Source organism: Pistacia vera, unplaced genomic scaffold (assembly GCF_008641045.1).
Source record: "Pistacia vera cultivar Batoury unplaced genomic scaffold, PisVer_v2 Contig164, whole genome shotgun sequence".
NCBI classification, from domain to species: domain Eukaryota; kingdom Viridiplantae; phylum Streptophyta; class Magnoliopsida; order Sapindales; family Anacardiaceae; genus Pistacia; species Pistacia vera.
Window position 1 is genome coordinate 314,964 of NW_022195726.1, and position 17,159 is coordinate 332,122.

A 17,159-nucleotide genomic window follows, 5' to 3' on the forward strand; every position below is an offset into this window, starting at 1 on the left:
TTTTTTTTATTTAATTCATATTAAAAGTCAACATAATGTTGACTTGATTTAAGCTTTGATTAACTTTAGCTTAGACTAGGTTTAATTAAAGTCATAAAAATTTATATTATAACTTTTGGAAGCCAAGAAAAAAAAATAAGAAATTTGTGTGGAATATGTTTTGGTAGATTGTAGTTGTTGTAAACTCTTTTGATTATATTGGATTTAAGTGGATAATTAGATTCTCGTAATTTTTTGTTCTCTTCACATTGAAGAGATTTTTCCATACAAATTTTTTTTTTGTGTTTCCTTGTGAATTGGATGTTATTTTCAATACATTTGTTCAAAGTTTTACTTCTCATAGATTTATTTAAGTACGAAAATATTATGTTATTATACTTTTTCTTTTTAGGTTTTAATATTGTATTATTTTTTTTTGTTTAAAGTTTAATTATTTTATTAAAATTTTTACTAGTTATTTGATAAATAATGACGGAGGCGTAGAGTTCCTTAGACAAAAGCTCTGTGCCGCCACTAATTAAATCCCAATAATTTTTAAACCAACAAGATCTGTGAAACGAAGAGAGGTTAAAATTTGGAAGAGCATCATCAGATATGTCAGCAGACAGCAACACACTCTTCTTTATTGTATCAGTATCTGTTTTCATGCAGGATATTTTTAATTCACCAATAGGACATGGGAGAAACTAATTGCTGTCTTGCTGATAGAGATATATGCATGGATTTATTGTTTATTGTGGAAATTTTTTACTGTCTAATATTTATACCCCTCCTACTCTTCCATATCCCAATACAATTAGCAGCCATGGAGAAATCTTCAATTCTTCGTTTCACCTTCATCTTTGCTATAATCTTTTTCCTTTTTGCTTGTTCATTTTACCCTTCAAGCAAATCAGAATTCCTTGGTTCTTCACCTTGCTTCCCATGGTGCACCTCCAAGAACCGGATTTACTCCAACTTCGACTCAATTTTAGAGAACCCTGTTCACAATGGCACTCACCACCATCACAGTACTCCTCTCCACCCACTAGATCCACTTTCAGTAAAGGAAATCAATAAGGTCCGAACCATCCTGTCATCCTATGCACACTTTGCCTCTTCCTTCCCAACCATTCACTCTTTAGTCCTTGATGAACCTAATAAGACTCAAGTCTTGGCCTGGAACAAAGGCGACCCCCTTCCTCCAAGAAGAGCTTTCGGAATTGTGTTACTAAACGGACAATCTCATATGCTCACAGTAGACTTAAATTTGGGTCAAGTCATTAACCACGCAATCAATTCGGGCTCCGGTTACCCAGCACTGACCATGGATGACATTTCATCGGCATTGAAAGTAACACTAGCCGACGCTGAGTTCAATAAATCAATCATATCAAGAGGTATTAAATTATCTGATGTGATTTGCTTACCGCCATCAGCGGGCTGGTATGGGCCAAATGAAGAAAACAGGAGAGTTATAAAGGTTCAATGCTTTTCAAGCGAAGGTACACCCAACTTTTACATGAGACCCATTGAAGGGCTGACTGTAACAGTGGACCTCGACCAGAAAAAGATTGTGAAATTTTCCAACACAGGAAGAGGTATCCCAATTCCAAAAAGTAGTAATACAGATTATAGATACACGGCCCAAGTGAAGCCACCAGAACTGAAGCCACTAAATCCAATATCCATGGAGCAGCCTAAAGGGCCTAGTTTTATAGTAGAAGATGGGCACGTGGTGAAATGGTCGAACTGGGTATTCCACCTGAAAGCTGACCAACGAGCGGGGATGGTGATTTCACGAGCCACGGTTCAAGACTCAGAGAGTGGTGAGCTAAGAAGTGTGATGTACAAGGGGTTTTCTTCGGAATTATTTGTGCCTTACATGGACCCTGATGAGCATTGGTACTTTAAGACATATTTGGATGGTGGTGAATATGGTTTAGGGGCAACTTCATTATCACTTGTGCCATTAAATGATTGTCCTAGATACTCTTACTACATGGATGGGGTCTTTGTGACATCCGATGGTAAGCCATTTGTTCAGTCTAATATTATTTGCCTGTTCGAGCGTTATTCTGGCGACATCAGTTGGCGGCATTCTGAGATCCCAATAAATGGTTTCCAGGTAATATACTCAAATTACACCTGTGGATACTCTTTGGTAAATCAATTAGAATAAATATAATAAATTATAGATAGAATTACAAGATAAATTACCATTTATTTAAATTCCTATCCCAATATTTAAAAAAACTTCCTTTTTCCTTAATTAAATAATTTACATTTAAAGCTATAAATAAGAATATTAATGATTGGATTTTAAAATTTATAATTAATGAGTTTTAAATTCTTTTTAATTTTATTTTTTATGATTCCTTAATTATTTTACCTTTTTTTTCTTCTTTCTTTAGCCATGTAATGTCTAAAACATTCTATTTTAATATGAACTGATTTCTCAAGAAAGCAAGAATAATAATATATTTTCTTAATAAATAATAGAAAAGATTGTTCTACAGTTCTAGGGTTGGGTATTTTGTACTTTTTATTTTTTTTATTTATGATTTAAAATTGTAATTTTAGTCTAATTTTATCTCATTTTCTTTTCATATGTAAAACTTATGTATTAGATAGAAATAGTGGAAATTAAATTAATTTTCTCTTACCTAAAAAGTACAAACAAAGACAAAGAAGAATGATAAAGATTGGACACCTTTTAATTTGTTTAAAAAACATTTTTATTTTTATTTATTAGGTGTTTATTCCAAGGCCCAATAATTCGAATCCTACTCTACGATTGTAACAGGGTATATTCAGCTTGAAACTTTTATGTGATGGATACTAGATTCCCAATTTGATATGCATGAGTGTGCCGTGCCCAAGTGCATAACTTCCTTTTCCACTATTAAATAATTTATCTTTACATTTAAAGTTATTTTTAAGAATATTTATTAATGGATTTTAAAATTTATATTTAGTGAATTTTAAATTCTCTATTTTATATATTTTAAGACCCTCTTTTTTGTTTTAGTTTTTTGCTGGCAAAAGAAAAAAAAAATATCATCCAAATTCATTAATCATTTTATGCTTCATTAATCATTTAACGCTTTTTTATTCTTCTTTCTATACTTAATCTCTAAAACATTTTATTTTAATATGAATTGATTTATCAAGAAAGCAAAAAAATCTTATATAGATTTTTATAGAAAGTGATATGATATAAAATGAATAGAGAAGTGAATATAATGAGTTTGACTTTTTGTATTAACTATACCATTCATCATTTTGTATATAAATCTTTAAAGATTTATTTGCATGTCTAGTATTATTGTTTAAATAAAAAATAGAAGAAAAAAAACTGTCCTATAGGGTTGGGTTTTTTGTATTTTGTATTTTTCTATATAAATTTTAAATTGTAATTTTAGTATACTTAAGTATTGGATAGAAATATTGAAAATTAGTATATATTTTTATATAAAAAATAAAAACAAAGATTGATACTTCTTAAATTGTTCTAAAAATTTATTTTATTTATATTTATTAGGGTATATTCCACAGCCTCATATTCAAATCCTACTCTACTTGTAATATTTATACGATTGCAACAATGAATATTCTGGTTAAAACTTTTATGGGATAGAGACTAGATTCCCAATTTGATATGATATATGAATGTGATGTTGCCCAAGTGAATGGGTGAAAGTGAAACACGATACAACTGAAAGAGACTGAATTAAATGTTGAATAGATAAAGGAAGCCAGACCAAAGTTGACGCTTGTGGCGCGGATGACAGCATCAGTCGGAAACTACGACTACATATTTGATTGGGAATTTCAAACCGACGGTTTGATTCGCATCAAGGTTAGCATCGTATATTGAATTAATTTGATAGGTTATATATAAAATTCATGAATAACACGCAACAGGTGGGACTCTCGGGGATGTTGATGGTGAAAGGGACTCCACATGAAAATATAAATCAGGGTTTTGACGAAGATGACATATCGGGTCCCTTAGTTTCTGAAAATGCTATCGGTGTTGTCCATGATCACTTTATTACCTTCCACTTGGACATGGACATTGATGGGGTTAATAATTCGTTTGTTGAGGTTAATCTTGTGAAAAAAAAGACTTCGAAAGGTGAATCGCCAAGGAAGAGTTACTTAAAAGTTAAGCGGCGCATAGCTAAAACAGAAAAGGATGCTCAAATTAAGCTCAAGCTCTATGATCCATCAGAATTTCATGTAATTAATCCTTCAAGTCGCTCTAGGTTGGGAAACCCGGCAGGGTATAAAGTTGTCCCAGGAGCAAACGCCGCCAGTTTGCTTGCTCATGATGATCCTCCACAGCTACGAGGTGCTTTCACTAACAATCAGGTACATGCCCCTATAAAATCCATTTACAGTTTTACAAGTTATATAAAACGGATTAGGTATTCACATTATTTAATAGGGATCTCTAAAATGGAAAAAGTTAATGGTATTAATATTATTGATATGGTATCACGCATCAATATAATTAATTTAAAAGACATAAGAGAAAGAGAAAATTTACAAGTCACTCAAATATCTATCCCTGTTGTATTCTCGATTTTTTCAAATAGAATAATGTACATCACATAAAAGAGATAGTATTAGTATGTACTTTAATTTTTTGTTACGTCACATAGATATGGACGACCCCGTATAATCGAACTGAACAATGGGCTGGTGGACTTTTCGTGTACCAGAGCAAAGGAGATGACACACTTGCAGTTTGGTCCGAAAGGTATAAATTTNCTTACTTTTCTTAACTTTTTGTACGTCAGTCCGCTTCGCGACCTGACCCACACTAAAATCAATACAACGCAGTGGACGTAGGACTTGCTACCTTAGCATCCGAACCACTTTAAAAGTTTTCCCTGCATTTATTTCATTTGATATATCCATTATCACGTGCATTAATTCTTCAAAGAGCAAAACCCACGTGACAATTGGTTGGTGCCGAAAACGAGCATCAACAGTAGAGAAGAAAGATACTGGCTCTGGTTTGATCCCAGTAAAGAGTATCATCGATATAGCATTCTTTGGACGGCTAACAATATCATGTACGTTAATTTGATATCAAGATTTCCTTCTCTTTACCAGTTCCCTGTCTTAGTCTTTCTTAGGTCCTTTTGTAGTTACTATAGAAGAGGATAAGCAGCTGTAAACAGAGCATGGGAAGAAGTTGAAGTAAAGAGTCGTCCAACAATCTTGTTGCAGAAGGAGGTTAAATTATCAAAAGCAAAATAATGGACCAGCGTCCATTACTTACGAACGCCCGTCCACAGTGAAAAGACGGCCAAAAAGTTTCTTTTTTTATTTGTAAAAGCAAAATGATGGACGAGCGTCCATTTCTTACGGACGCCCGTGAAAGAGTAAGGGACGGCCGTCCATAATTGGTGGACGGGCGTCCCCAAAGTTTTTTTCTTTTGCTTTTTTTTTTCATATTTGGGTCAAGGACGGGCGTCCATTATTAATGGACGCCCGTCCAAAAGTAATGGATGACCGTCCATAATGGATGGACGACCGTCCCTAATATTTAACAAATTTTTTATTATATTTTATTCAGGGACGGGTGTCCCCATTGACCCCGTCCATATAATATGGATGGGAGTCTATGTGAGTGAATGGCCGTCCAAATTTGATGGACGGCCGTTCACTAAAAAAAAATTGATAAAAAAATCAAGCGCTTGATACACGTAGGCCAGTACACATTTTCGGTGCAGATTTATCAGTGTCCGTAGCTTTGTTGTTACCTTAACTCCCCACGTTTCTCAAATATATATATATATATATCATTAGAAATTTTTGTTACTTTTAATAGAATGAATGGCAAAGAGGTAAATGAACCGCACTTTTATAATTATTAATACATAATGAAAATATAACCCAAACAACACCCTCAAATCTAAAACATATCTTGTAGCCTGTTAGGATCCAACATCCACTAAGTATAAGATTGGTGGGTGGTTTATTAACCCATAGGCTCACTCCCTCTACAAGTTGGTGTTTAATAATTTGTGTCAATATTATTATTTCCTTTAATATTAATATATATATCCAATTTCACTAATTTTAATTTTTGTTTTATGAAATTAAACATAGACAACAACCTTAGCAAATTTAATTGTACTGTGAGATTACCAAAACACAATTTCATCTTAAAAGACGAAAATATCTCTTTCACTAATTTTTATTCTTGATCTATCTTTTATGTGTGTGACCCAAAGACTCCTCATCATATCAATAGTGAATAGTATCACAATTGACAATCAATCAATCGTCCCACTAGACACAAACCAAGATTGACCTCTAGCCAGGTATCATACACCCAATAGATTTGGATTCAGGGAAACCGCTACGTATCAACAATATGATTACCATGCAATCAAAATCCTTTCATCATCTATTATCTTATCAGGGCTGAGGTATAGAAATAATGTCAACCTCAATGAATATCTTTGATCTCTTTGTATTCGGTTTTCCAGACCAATGACCTTAATAAATTGGATCGAGCGATAACTCAATCCTACAGTGGCCACAACTTTAGTTTCGTTGTCCTTCATTGAATTGCCTAGTGAGATAATTTCTCTTGTACCCGGGAGTGGTGAGTCCTTTATTGATCCACCATAGCCTCAATACACTTTTCAATGTAGTCAACCACTATCATTCGAATAGTCCTAAATAAGATTACATTGGGCTAGTGTCAAACTACACCAATTGGTGCACAAGGCACTCTAGTGATCTCAAGTCTAAAGATCACAGGCACCACTACTCGTTGGAGGACTCATTCCACGGACACTAGGGTTACCATCTATGTGGAATCCTCTAGTGGGTCAGTCTGGTGAACTTGCCTATAGCAAGCACCCATGTGTTGTACCAGGTCGTCACCAAACACCTTGAAAAGTGAGATTTGTCACTATCTCTCGACAGAGTCATTCAACACTATGATAGTCTTACCGTATTATTTGTGCCCTAGGTTAGGATAATATGAGCTATGGACGTTTCTAGAATGGCTACCACATGTGCTCATATGGTTCTCATTATGAAGATTTCAAACACTCAATACCCTCGTCACGATTCTACCATCCTAAGGACATATATCACTTTCTTGTACGAATCTAATCAGGTCACATGATATAGATAAATGCCTTTTATTGATAATAAAACATGATTTACAAAGAGTTAATTTACAATATATGATTGGCTCTAGGGCACCTACTCTAATAGCACGTAACACGTGGTGTGTCTAGCCCACCTTAGGATATGTGAAGTCATCTAGCTATGAAAGTGGGTCACAATAGACATAGTATTCGAAAGCATTGTAGAATGTTAGGATTCCACATCCACTAAGTATGAAATTACTAGGTGGTTTATTAACCATTTGACTCCCTACCCTTAAAAGTCAATTTGAAGGGTGTATTCTACCTAGTGGGTGCATAACACAACCATCTTAGCTCAATGTCAATCACATGTAACACGTTGTGTCTCTAGCCCACCCTTATTGCCAATCATTCCACACTCTCCCACATAGATTCTTAATTGCATAATATCCACAATGGTCATGGTTGGTAGAGGTTCTGTACCAACCTAGTCCATTGAAAAGATGTTGTGTATTTTATGAGTGCTCCTTTTGATTCAAACCTAGGATTTTGTCCTTTGAAATGTATCTTGAGTACTAATTGAGCTACATAGTGTCAGTAACAGATGGTATCCCATCCGAAATTGTGTGGATAATCCACCATTCAGGATTTGTAGCAAGGTTGGATCATAGCCCCAGGACGGCCAACGAAAATGCTAGGTTGAAAAGGTTAATGATTCTTTTTTTTTTTTTCTTCCATTTTCTTTCTTTTTTTTATCCTTTTCCTAAAAATTATTTAAGAAAAAAAAGTTAGGGTGAGGTTGATTTGGAATTTATTAATTTGGTTTGTTACTAATGATCATTGTTGTGCGGGTATGGATTATGGAAGAACAATATGATAGGAGGAAGCGCTGATAGGGTGAATTTGTTGGTTTTTGTTGACCTCTTATGTGTTTTAATGTGCCAAAACTATCCAAAAAGTTGATTCATTACTAAACAAAACATGCTAAGGTATGACACAAGTCATAACCAAACCAAAATAGATTTATCAGGTGGTATGATCATGCGTAAGCAGATTTTTCAAGTGGTATGATCGTGCGTGATAAAGGCACGACCGTTCAATAAAAGAAAACTGCCTAGATGAATGTGTGATAATCCTAGGATTATACTATATTTTCTATACTTTTTGGTAGGATTTTGGATACTTCTTATGTCGTTTTGTGCCTGAATTGCAACTTAAATTCATATATTTTACGTTTCAGGCCAAAACATGCAGTTGGAGCAAAACCGAGCGAAATTGAGTTTCTAGACCCGGAATCAAGAGAAATTAAGGAATTAAGGAAATTCTGATGCGGAGTGGAAGCACTATGAAGCTTGTTCCTATCGAGGATCACGAAGATCAAAGATTTAAGCAAAGAAGCAAGCTGAGGGAAATTTCATAATTTCAGAAAAGATCAGCAAAGTTCACCGTGGTGAAGATAATTCTCTGCCGCGGCAAGCTAGCCTCGGGTCAGATGGTTCAATGAGATTTCAACTCTATGCCGCGGCGAAATTTATTCTTCGTCGCGGCAAAAACTACAATTCTTCTGTTTTTAAAACGTTGCATTTTAATTGTATTATATTAGAATCCTAGGGTTGTGGCCGACTATTTAAGAGAGCCATAGCTCATTTTGTTGGGGAGTTTGGATTTTGAGAGAAGAAAAGGGAGAAATTGGAGATTGGAGCACTTTTGGGTCTTCATTTAGGGAAGATTTCATCCTTTTCTACTGTTTTAGCATGTTGAATTCTTTACTTACAGTTTATTTTACAAATTTCTTTAATTTGAATATGAACTAACCCACTTTTGGGTTAGGGTTTTGACCTAACTTTGATTACAATGGTTTAATCTTTAATAGATGTTGTTTTTAAGTTCTATTGCTTGGATTTTGTATTTATTCTTGTTCTTAATGCAATTGAATGCTGAGTTTTCCTTATTTCAATTAAATGTTGAGCATGATGATACTGAGAAGTGTTTCATGTGTTAGCCTCTTAGAGTAAATACCATAGATTAATGAATGCTAGAGATAGGTTCGGAGATTTATGAAATCACTTTAGAGTTCCTTTTAGCTTAAAAGACTTTGAACTACTAATCTTCGTACTGTTGGGTGTGGAAGCTTAATAGGGATAAGTAGGAAAATATAGCCTGAGAAGGTATGTTTTACAACTTAGGGAATTCGATTTATAATCCTTGCATGTGAGTTTAAAAGCAACATCAACAGTAGATTGAATCAGAGTAACTTAGTGAAGTCAAACCCTAACCTCTTTGTCTTGAATTGATATTTTCATAATTAGTTGATATTTTCTTAATTAGTTAGAGTTTAATTTACATTATTGATTTTGTGTTAATTTATGTTTTTGTCTCCCGCAAATCCAACAATCTTTGTGTTCTTCAACTAGTTACAATCCTAGGAAAATTTAGTACTTAACACGCAATCCTCGTGGGAACGATATTCTTCTCATCATTTTATTACTTTTTGCGACTAATGCACTTGCTACACATTGCATGTTGTAAAATCAACGCATCAAGTTTTTGGCGCCGTTGTCAAGAATTGATTTTGTGTTAATATTGAAGTTTCCTAGTTTTCACTAGATTGGAGTTTTATTTTTGCTTTAATTAGTCTTAGTTTAATTTTGTGTTTCTTTTCATTCACTTGTGCTCTTGTGTAGTTTATGTGAAGAGCAAGACATCATCCAGTGGTTCCCATTGATCCAGAGATTGAAAGAATCGCAAGTAGACTTATTAGAGAGAGAAGAGAACAAGAAGCAATAGTTATTGAAATGGCTGAAAACAGAACTTTGAGGGAATTCTCAGTACCCTCCGTTGATGGTAGTGGTCTAAGTATCACTAGACCACTAGTGCAAGCCAACAATTTTGAAATAAAGCTGTCAATCATCCAAATGATCCAATAGTCAGTACAATTTCTTAGAGATATGCAACACATTAAAAGCAAATGGAGTGTTAGAAGATGCCATCAAGATTTTCCCCTTTTCACTGAGAGATAAAGCAAAGGGATGTTTAATGGAACTACCAGTAGGAACAATCACAACCTGGAATGAATACTTCCTACCAGCGAAATCTGCAAAGATGAGAAACGATATCACATCATTTATGTAGGAAAAGAACGAGTCACTTTATGAAGCGTGGGAGAGATATAAGGAACTATTGAGAAAGTGTCCACACCATGGTTTTCCTGTTTGGATGCAAGTCCAAACCTTCTATAATGGGTTGTTGACAAATGTGCAAATAATGGTGGATGCAGCATCTCGAGGAGCATTGCAAAACAAGACACCTGAAGAATCGTATGAGTTACTTGAAGTCCTGGCAAGTAACAACTATCAGAGACCCAATGAAAGAATTCATTTGAAGAAGTCTATGGGTATTCATGAAGTTGATGCTTACACGGCCATTTCAGCCTAACTAACAGCACTTCAAAAACAACTAAGAGGTATGCAAGTAAATTCAATTCAAACACCTCAAGTAACATGTGATTTTTGTGCAGGTAATCATGTGAGTATTGAATGCCAAGTGGGGAACAATTTTGCTTCAGTGTCTTCATCATTAGAACAAGTCAACTATTTGGCTGGGAATCAGAGACAACAAACAATCTTTTTTCCAATACATACAATCCGAGTTGGAGAAATCATCCAAACTTATCTTTGGGCAATCAGAATAATCAATGGTATCAAAGAACAGTGCCAAATAATCAAGTAGGGTTGAATCATCAACTATGGGAATAAAGAGTTTTGAAATTGGAGGATATGTTTGGACAGTTCATGCAAGAGACCACATGTTTTATGAGTGAGACGAGGGTGAATTTCAGAAACCAAGGGGCATCGATTCGAAACTTGGAAGTACAAATGGGTCAAATAGCCAAAAAGTTGAATGAGCGACCTCAAGGTTCCCCACCAAGTAACACAGTAACGAATCCATGTGAACAAGCAAATGCAATAACTTTAAGAAGTGGAGCAGTCTTGGAAGAGGTTGAACAAAATGGGAAAGAAGAGAACCCTCCAAAAGAAAGGGAAGAGTCCAATGAAGAAGTCAAGGAAGAAATCATTGTTGAGGAAAAGTCAAAGAATCTCAGCGAAGAAGAACCAAAGAGGGAAGAGATGCCCAAGCAAAAGAAGGAAAAATTGTCATTTCCTGAGATATCGCAAGAGTTGGCACATCAGACCCCTCATGTGCCTTTTCCTCAGAGGCTCAGAAAGCAAAATCAGGATAAGCAGTTCACGAAATTCCTTGAGGTATTTAAAAAATTGCACATTAACGTTCCTTTTGTAGATGCCTTGTAGTAGATGCCAAGCAACGCTAAGTTCCTCAAGGAAATTCTAGCAAACAAGAGAAAGTTGGAAAGGAGGAAACAGTGATGCTTATAGAGGAGTGCAGTGCCATTCTACAGAAGAAACTACCTCTAAAACTCAAAGATCCAGGGAGTTTCACTATCCCTTGTGTTATAAGAAATATTGCATTTGATAGAGTTTTGTGTGATCTAGGTGCGAATATTAATCTAATGCCTTTTTCTATTTTTAGGAGATTAGGGATTGGTGAAGTGAAGCCTACAACTGTATCTTTCTAGCTTGCAAATCAATCCATCAAGCATCCAAGGGGCATTGTTGAAGATGTACTAGTTAAGGTTGACAATGTAACATCTACTGAAAACTAGTACAATGCATGCATAATAACAATGAAAAATTGGGCCCAAAGTTTTCTTTTCATTAATAATACATATGTCTTTTATACACAAATAGTACTGTTTACAAAAATGCATTTTAAAAGACAAAACAGGGGAAACAGTGTAGCTATTCCTCTTCGCTTGCCGACGCCCCTCCGACNTGTAATGCCAACCGTGTCATCCAGCTTTGATCTAAAGCCTGTCAATTTCTTCCAAAGCAATCCAATTCTTCGAGCAGCGCCCACCTTCGAAGATGACCTACCTGTATGCCAGCCCAGTGCTTCATAGTAATCAGATTTTTATCACTTACAATATGTTTGACGCATTATATCGTATATTTAATTTGCACATGTTTGATATGTCATATTCTGTTGTACTACATTGCATTGTATATCGTTGTCTTGTATTGGACAATATCATATAAGATAATATGTAGTTTATGAAGGCGTTTAGCGGATGACTATATTGTGTCGGATGATTACTTTAAATCCCCATGTTTCTCATATATATATATCCTTAGAAATTTTTGTTAGTTTTAATAGAATGAATGGCAAAGAGGTAAATGAACCTCACTTTTATAATTATTAATTCATAATGAAAATATAACCCAAACACCCTCAAATCTAAAACATATCTTGTAGCCTGCTAGGATCCAACATCCACTAAGTATAAGATTGGTGGGTGGTTTATTAACCCATAGGCTCACTCCCTCCACAAGTTGGTTTTTAATAATTTGTATCAATATTATTATTTCCTTTAATATATATATATATATCACTAATTTTAATTTTTTTATGAAATTAAACATAGGCAACAACCTCAACAAATTTAATTGCACTATGAGATTACCAAAATACCATTTCATCTTAAAAGACGAAAATATCCCTTTCACTTATTTTTATTCTTGATCTATATTTTATGTGTGTGACCCGAAGGCTCATCATCATATCAGTAGTGAATAGTATTGCAATTGACAATCAATCAATCGTCCCATTAGACATAGACCAAGATTTGCCTCTAGTCAGGTATCATACACCCAATAGATTTGGATTCAGGGAAACTGCTATCTATCAACAATATGGTTACCTTGCAATCAAAATCCTTTCATCATCTATTATCGTATCAGGGCTGAGGTATAGAAATAATGTTAACCTTAATTAATATCCTTGATCTCTTTATATTCGGTTTTCCAGACCAACGACCTTAATAAATTGGATCAAGCGACAACTCAATCCTACAGTGGCCATAACTTTAGTTTCGTTGTCCTTCACCGAATTGCGTAGTGAGATAGTTTCTCTTATACTGGGAGTGGTGAGTCTTTTATTGATCCACCATAGCCTCGATACACTTTTCAATGTAGTCAACCACTATTGTTCTGATAGTCCTAAATAAGACTACGTTAGGCTAGTGTCAAACTACACCAATTGGTGCACAAGACACTTCGGTGATTTCAAGTCTATGGATCACAAGCACCACCAATTGTAAGAGGACTCGCTCCACAAACACTAAGGTTACCATCTATGTGGAATCCTCCAGTGGGTCGGTCTGGTGAACTTGCCTACAACACGTACCCATGTGTTGCACGAAGTCGTCACCAAACAACCTTGAAACGTGAGACATGTCACTATTTCTCGATAGAGTCATTCAACACTATGATAGTCTTACTGTATTATCTGTGCTCTACGTTAGGATAATACTGAGCTATGGACGTTTCTAGAATGACCACCATATGTGCTCATAAGGTTCTCATTATGGAGATTTCAAACATTCGATACCCTTTTATGTTCTACCATTCTAAGGACATATATCACTTTCTTGTACGAATATAATTAGGTCACATGATATAGATAAATGACTTTTATTGATAATAAAACATGATTTACAAAGAGTCAATTTATAATATATGATTGGCTCTAGGGCACCTACTCTAACAGCATGTAACAAATGGTGTGTTTAGCCCACCTTAGGATATGTGAAGTCATCTAGCTATGAAAGTGGGCCGCAATAGACATAGTATCTGAAAGCATTGTGGAACGTTAGGATTCGACATCCACTAAGTATGAAATTACTGGGTGGTTTATTAACCATTTGACTCCCTACCCTTAAAAGTCAATTTGAAGGGTGTATTCTACCTAATGGGTCCATAACGCAACCATCCTAGCTCAATGTCAATCGCATGTAACATGTTGTGTCTCTAGCCCACCCTTATTGCCAATCATTCCACACTATCCCACATAGATTCTTAGTTGCATCATATCCACAATGGTCATGGTTGGTAGAGGTTATGTACCAACCTAGTCCATTGAAAAGATGTTGTGTATTTTATGAGTGCCCCTTTTGATTCAAACCTAGGATTTTGTCCTTTGAAATGAATCTTAAGTACTAATTGAACTACATAGTGTCAGTAACATATGGTATCCCATCCGAAATTGTGTGGATAATCCATCATTTAGGATTTTTAGCAAGGTTGTATCATGGCCCCAGGACGGCCAACGAGAACGCTAGGTTGAAAAGGTTAATGATTCTTTTTTTTTTTTTTTTTCCTTCCATTTTTTTTTTTTTTAATCCTTTTCCTAAAAATTATTTAAGAAGAAAAAGTTAGGGTGAGGTTGATTTGGAATTTATTAATTTGGTTTGTTACTAATGATCATTGTTGTGTGGGTATGGATTATGGAAGAACAATATGATGGGAGGAAGCGCTGATGGGGTGAATTTGTTGGTTTTTGTTGACCTCTTATGTGTTTTAATATGCCAAAACTATCCAAAAAGTTGATTCATTACTAACCAAAACATGGTAAGGTATGACACAAGTTATAACCAAACCAAAATAGATTTAGTGGTATGATCATGCGTAAGTAATTTTTCAAGTGGTATGACCGTGCACGATCAAGGCACAACTGTTCAGTAAAAGAAAACTACCAAGATGAATGTGTCGCATTGCACGACATTGTTCCTCATGGTCGTTCATCATCTTGCCAAAATGTGTGGCACATACACAACCATCCTGCACGACTATTCCATTCAAGTCAAAAGTCAAGATATTCAAATTTAGAATCCTTCACACTCTTGACTATTTTCCAAAGTCAATCAAGTCAAAATTCATGTATCAAAAGAGGCATGACCTTTCTAAATGGTGGAACAACCATTCCTTTCTGAAGAGTTTTGTACAACAATGTTCCAAAAAGTCATGCATGCCTCTGGAAAATCTTGTGGATTTGAAAGAACAATTTTGGTGAGACCGTTCTGTGTGGTGGAATGAACATGCGATGTCTTTGCACCATCATATGGCATGGTGGAACATTCATTCTAGAAACCCTAGATTTGAGAAAATTTATTCGTTGTGTCAAGAATGACTGTTTGCGATTATGAATGACCGTTCTTTTGGGTTCTTCAGGCTTTATCAGAGCTACATTAAATGAAGCAATGGCTAACTCTTCAAGAGATATAAAAACTCAAGATTTTTATGCTAAAGGGTGGAAAAGAGTCTTATCAAATTAGAGAACATTCTCACAAGCGATCATTCCACCATGTGGAACAATCAATTCATTGGCCCCTTAAAATCCATAAAAAATTCAATGTGGTGAACAACTTTCTAGAATGATGTTGTTCTCCCAAGAACGATCTTTGAGTGGGAACGATCATGTGACATGATCATTCCGCTTGAAAAACTTGTTCTTCAACTTGATCTTTAAAGCTTGATCTTTAAGACTTGTCAAAGGCATGAAAACATTTGAATTTGAAACGTCTTGACTCTTGACTTGAGTGGAACGGTCATACATCTTGGTCATGCCATTGCAAGTGACTTGGCACAATCTTGGCAGAAGAATGCACGATCATCTAGAATGCAGTCGTGCTATGTAGAATGTTCAACTGGGCAACTCTATGAAACTAGGAACAGTCGTTCCTTTGTCCTGTACGGTCATACCAACTTGAAAAACTGCATTTTTGTTTTGGTTATGATTCTTGTCATACTTTTGCATGTTTGTTAGACAATAATCAACTTTTTGATTAGTTTTGGCATATCAAAACACGAGGGCTCAAAAATCTCCCTTTTTGTTATTGATGACAAAACTAAACAAAAATTGATTTTCGCATGAAAGTGCAAATTCATAATCAATATGCAAAAACAAAAACAAAAAATTTTCCCCTTCAAAAATGCATATCTCACATACATAGAGTAAGGAAACACGCTCCCCCTTACTCCAAGCATACTTCTACAACAAACACAACCATTTTTCTTCTCATTATCAAAGTATAAAACTCACTTTGAAGAACAAAAAAGAATTACACCAATCAATCAACAAACAACAAATACACTCAATTTCATCCATCTTTCTCCCTTTTTTTGTCATTAATAAAAAAGATATCAATCATCAACACATCAACACAATGACAGGTAAGCGTGATGAAAAGAAATTCATTATAGATATAACATTAAATGACAATCACAAAATAAAACAAACAATAACAACAAAAGTAAAGAACAATAACATAAGTTCAAGTGTCCAAATGGACACGAATGTTTCCCATGTGCACAAAAATGGAGATCAAAATATAAAAACGCAAAAAAGACTCGAAGGAAGTTTGGACTATGGTTAAGGAGATTGAGGAAAGGATGGCATAGAGTCTTGGAGGATTTGGAGGTTGTTTGAGACTTTAGATGTTTGATTGCTCAGGAGGAGGAATTTTTCTGTTATTGCCTTGTCCAATCTATCAAACTTTGCTTCAAAATGCAATGCTACTCTCTCAAATATCTCATCAGCCAGTCGTGGAGGCATCGAACTAGACCCAGGCTCCATTCTTATCCTCTTTTCAGTGTCCAAAGGGTCTTCACTTGATGATTCAGTTGTATCCTCATCTCTTAATTGACCTTAAGAAGTGATTAACTCCCACTTCTTGTTTTTCTTTCCTCGAATCATTCCCATCCTCTGTAGAGCATTCTCAATAAACAGGTTCAAAATATCAAACTTAACCTTCTATTCACCATTAATTGCAGGTTTAGTTTATCACAAAAGTAAGTGATCAGCATTCCCATTGGGATTTCACCTTAATCCTTCTGAATCTCTTCAAGTTTTCTTATCAAGAGAATTGTTGTATTTACTTCTTTTTCTTTTATTGCTGCTTCCATTAATAGCACATTTTTTGTCGTAATTTGACCATTTGATCTCTTTCGCGCATTGAAGGAATATGTGATGTATCTATGCAACAGCCTCATCTCCGGATCACTCAATTTAATGGATTTTGACTTGTGAGGGTTATAAGGCTCTCTTCCCCCAACAACGTTCCATGCAATCTTAGAACTCCATCCTCTATGAGGATCAACTAACCCGTCAGAGTCACATTCCAGCCATTGTACTAATGTT

At 35.2% G+C, this 17,159-nt stretch overlaps 1 protein-coding gene and 1 non-coding gene across 2 annotated transcripts; one reads left to right on the forward strand and one right to left on the reverse strand.

Annotated features, from left to right (window-relative positions):
* The first annotated feature begins 725 nt into the window (after window positions 1–725).
* LOC116125398 (primary amine oxidase-like) lies at window positions 726–16,665 on the forward strand. Its single transcript, XM_031411135.1, has 5 exons — window positions 726–2,107; window positions 3,728–3,841; window positions 3,907–4,356; window positions 4,650–4,747; window positions 16,473–16,665. Exons 1-5 carry the CDS (start codon window positions 806–808, stop codon window positions 16,663–16,665), a joined length of 2,157 nt encoding a protein of 718 aa, XP_031266995.1. The 5' UTR covers window positions 726–805.
* Window positions 10,206–10,312, reverse strand: LOC116125431. The gene has a single exon (XR_004127342.1). It is a non-coding gene; the product is annotated as a small nucleolar RNA R71 (small nucleolar RNA).
* Window positions 16,666–17,159: the final 494 nt, after the last annotated feature.

Bases quoted from the DNA above. Each gene is read 5' to 3' on its own strand.
- LOC116125398 (XM_031411135.1), top strand. From the start codon at position 806: ATGGAGAAATCTTCAATTCTTCGTTTCACCTTCATCTTTGCTATAATC. The intron at 3,842-3,906 runs GTTAGCATCGTA...AACACGCAACAG, and splicing joins ACGGTTTGATTCGCATCAAG to GTGGGACTCTCGGGGATGTT. The intron at 4,357-4,649 runs GTACATGCCCCT...TACGTCACATAG, and splicing joins GTGCTTTCACTAACAATCAG to ATATGGACGACCCCGTATAA.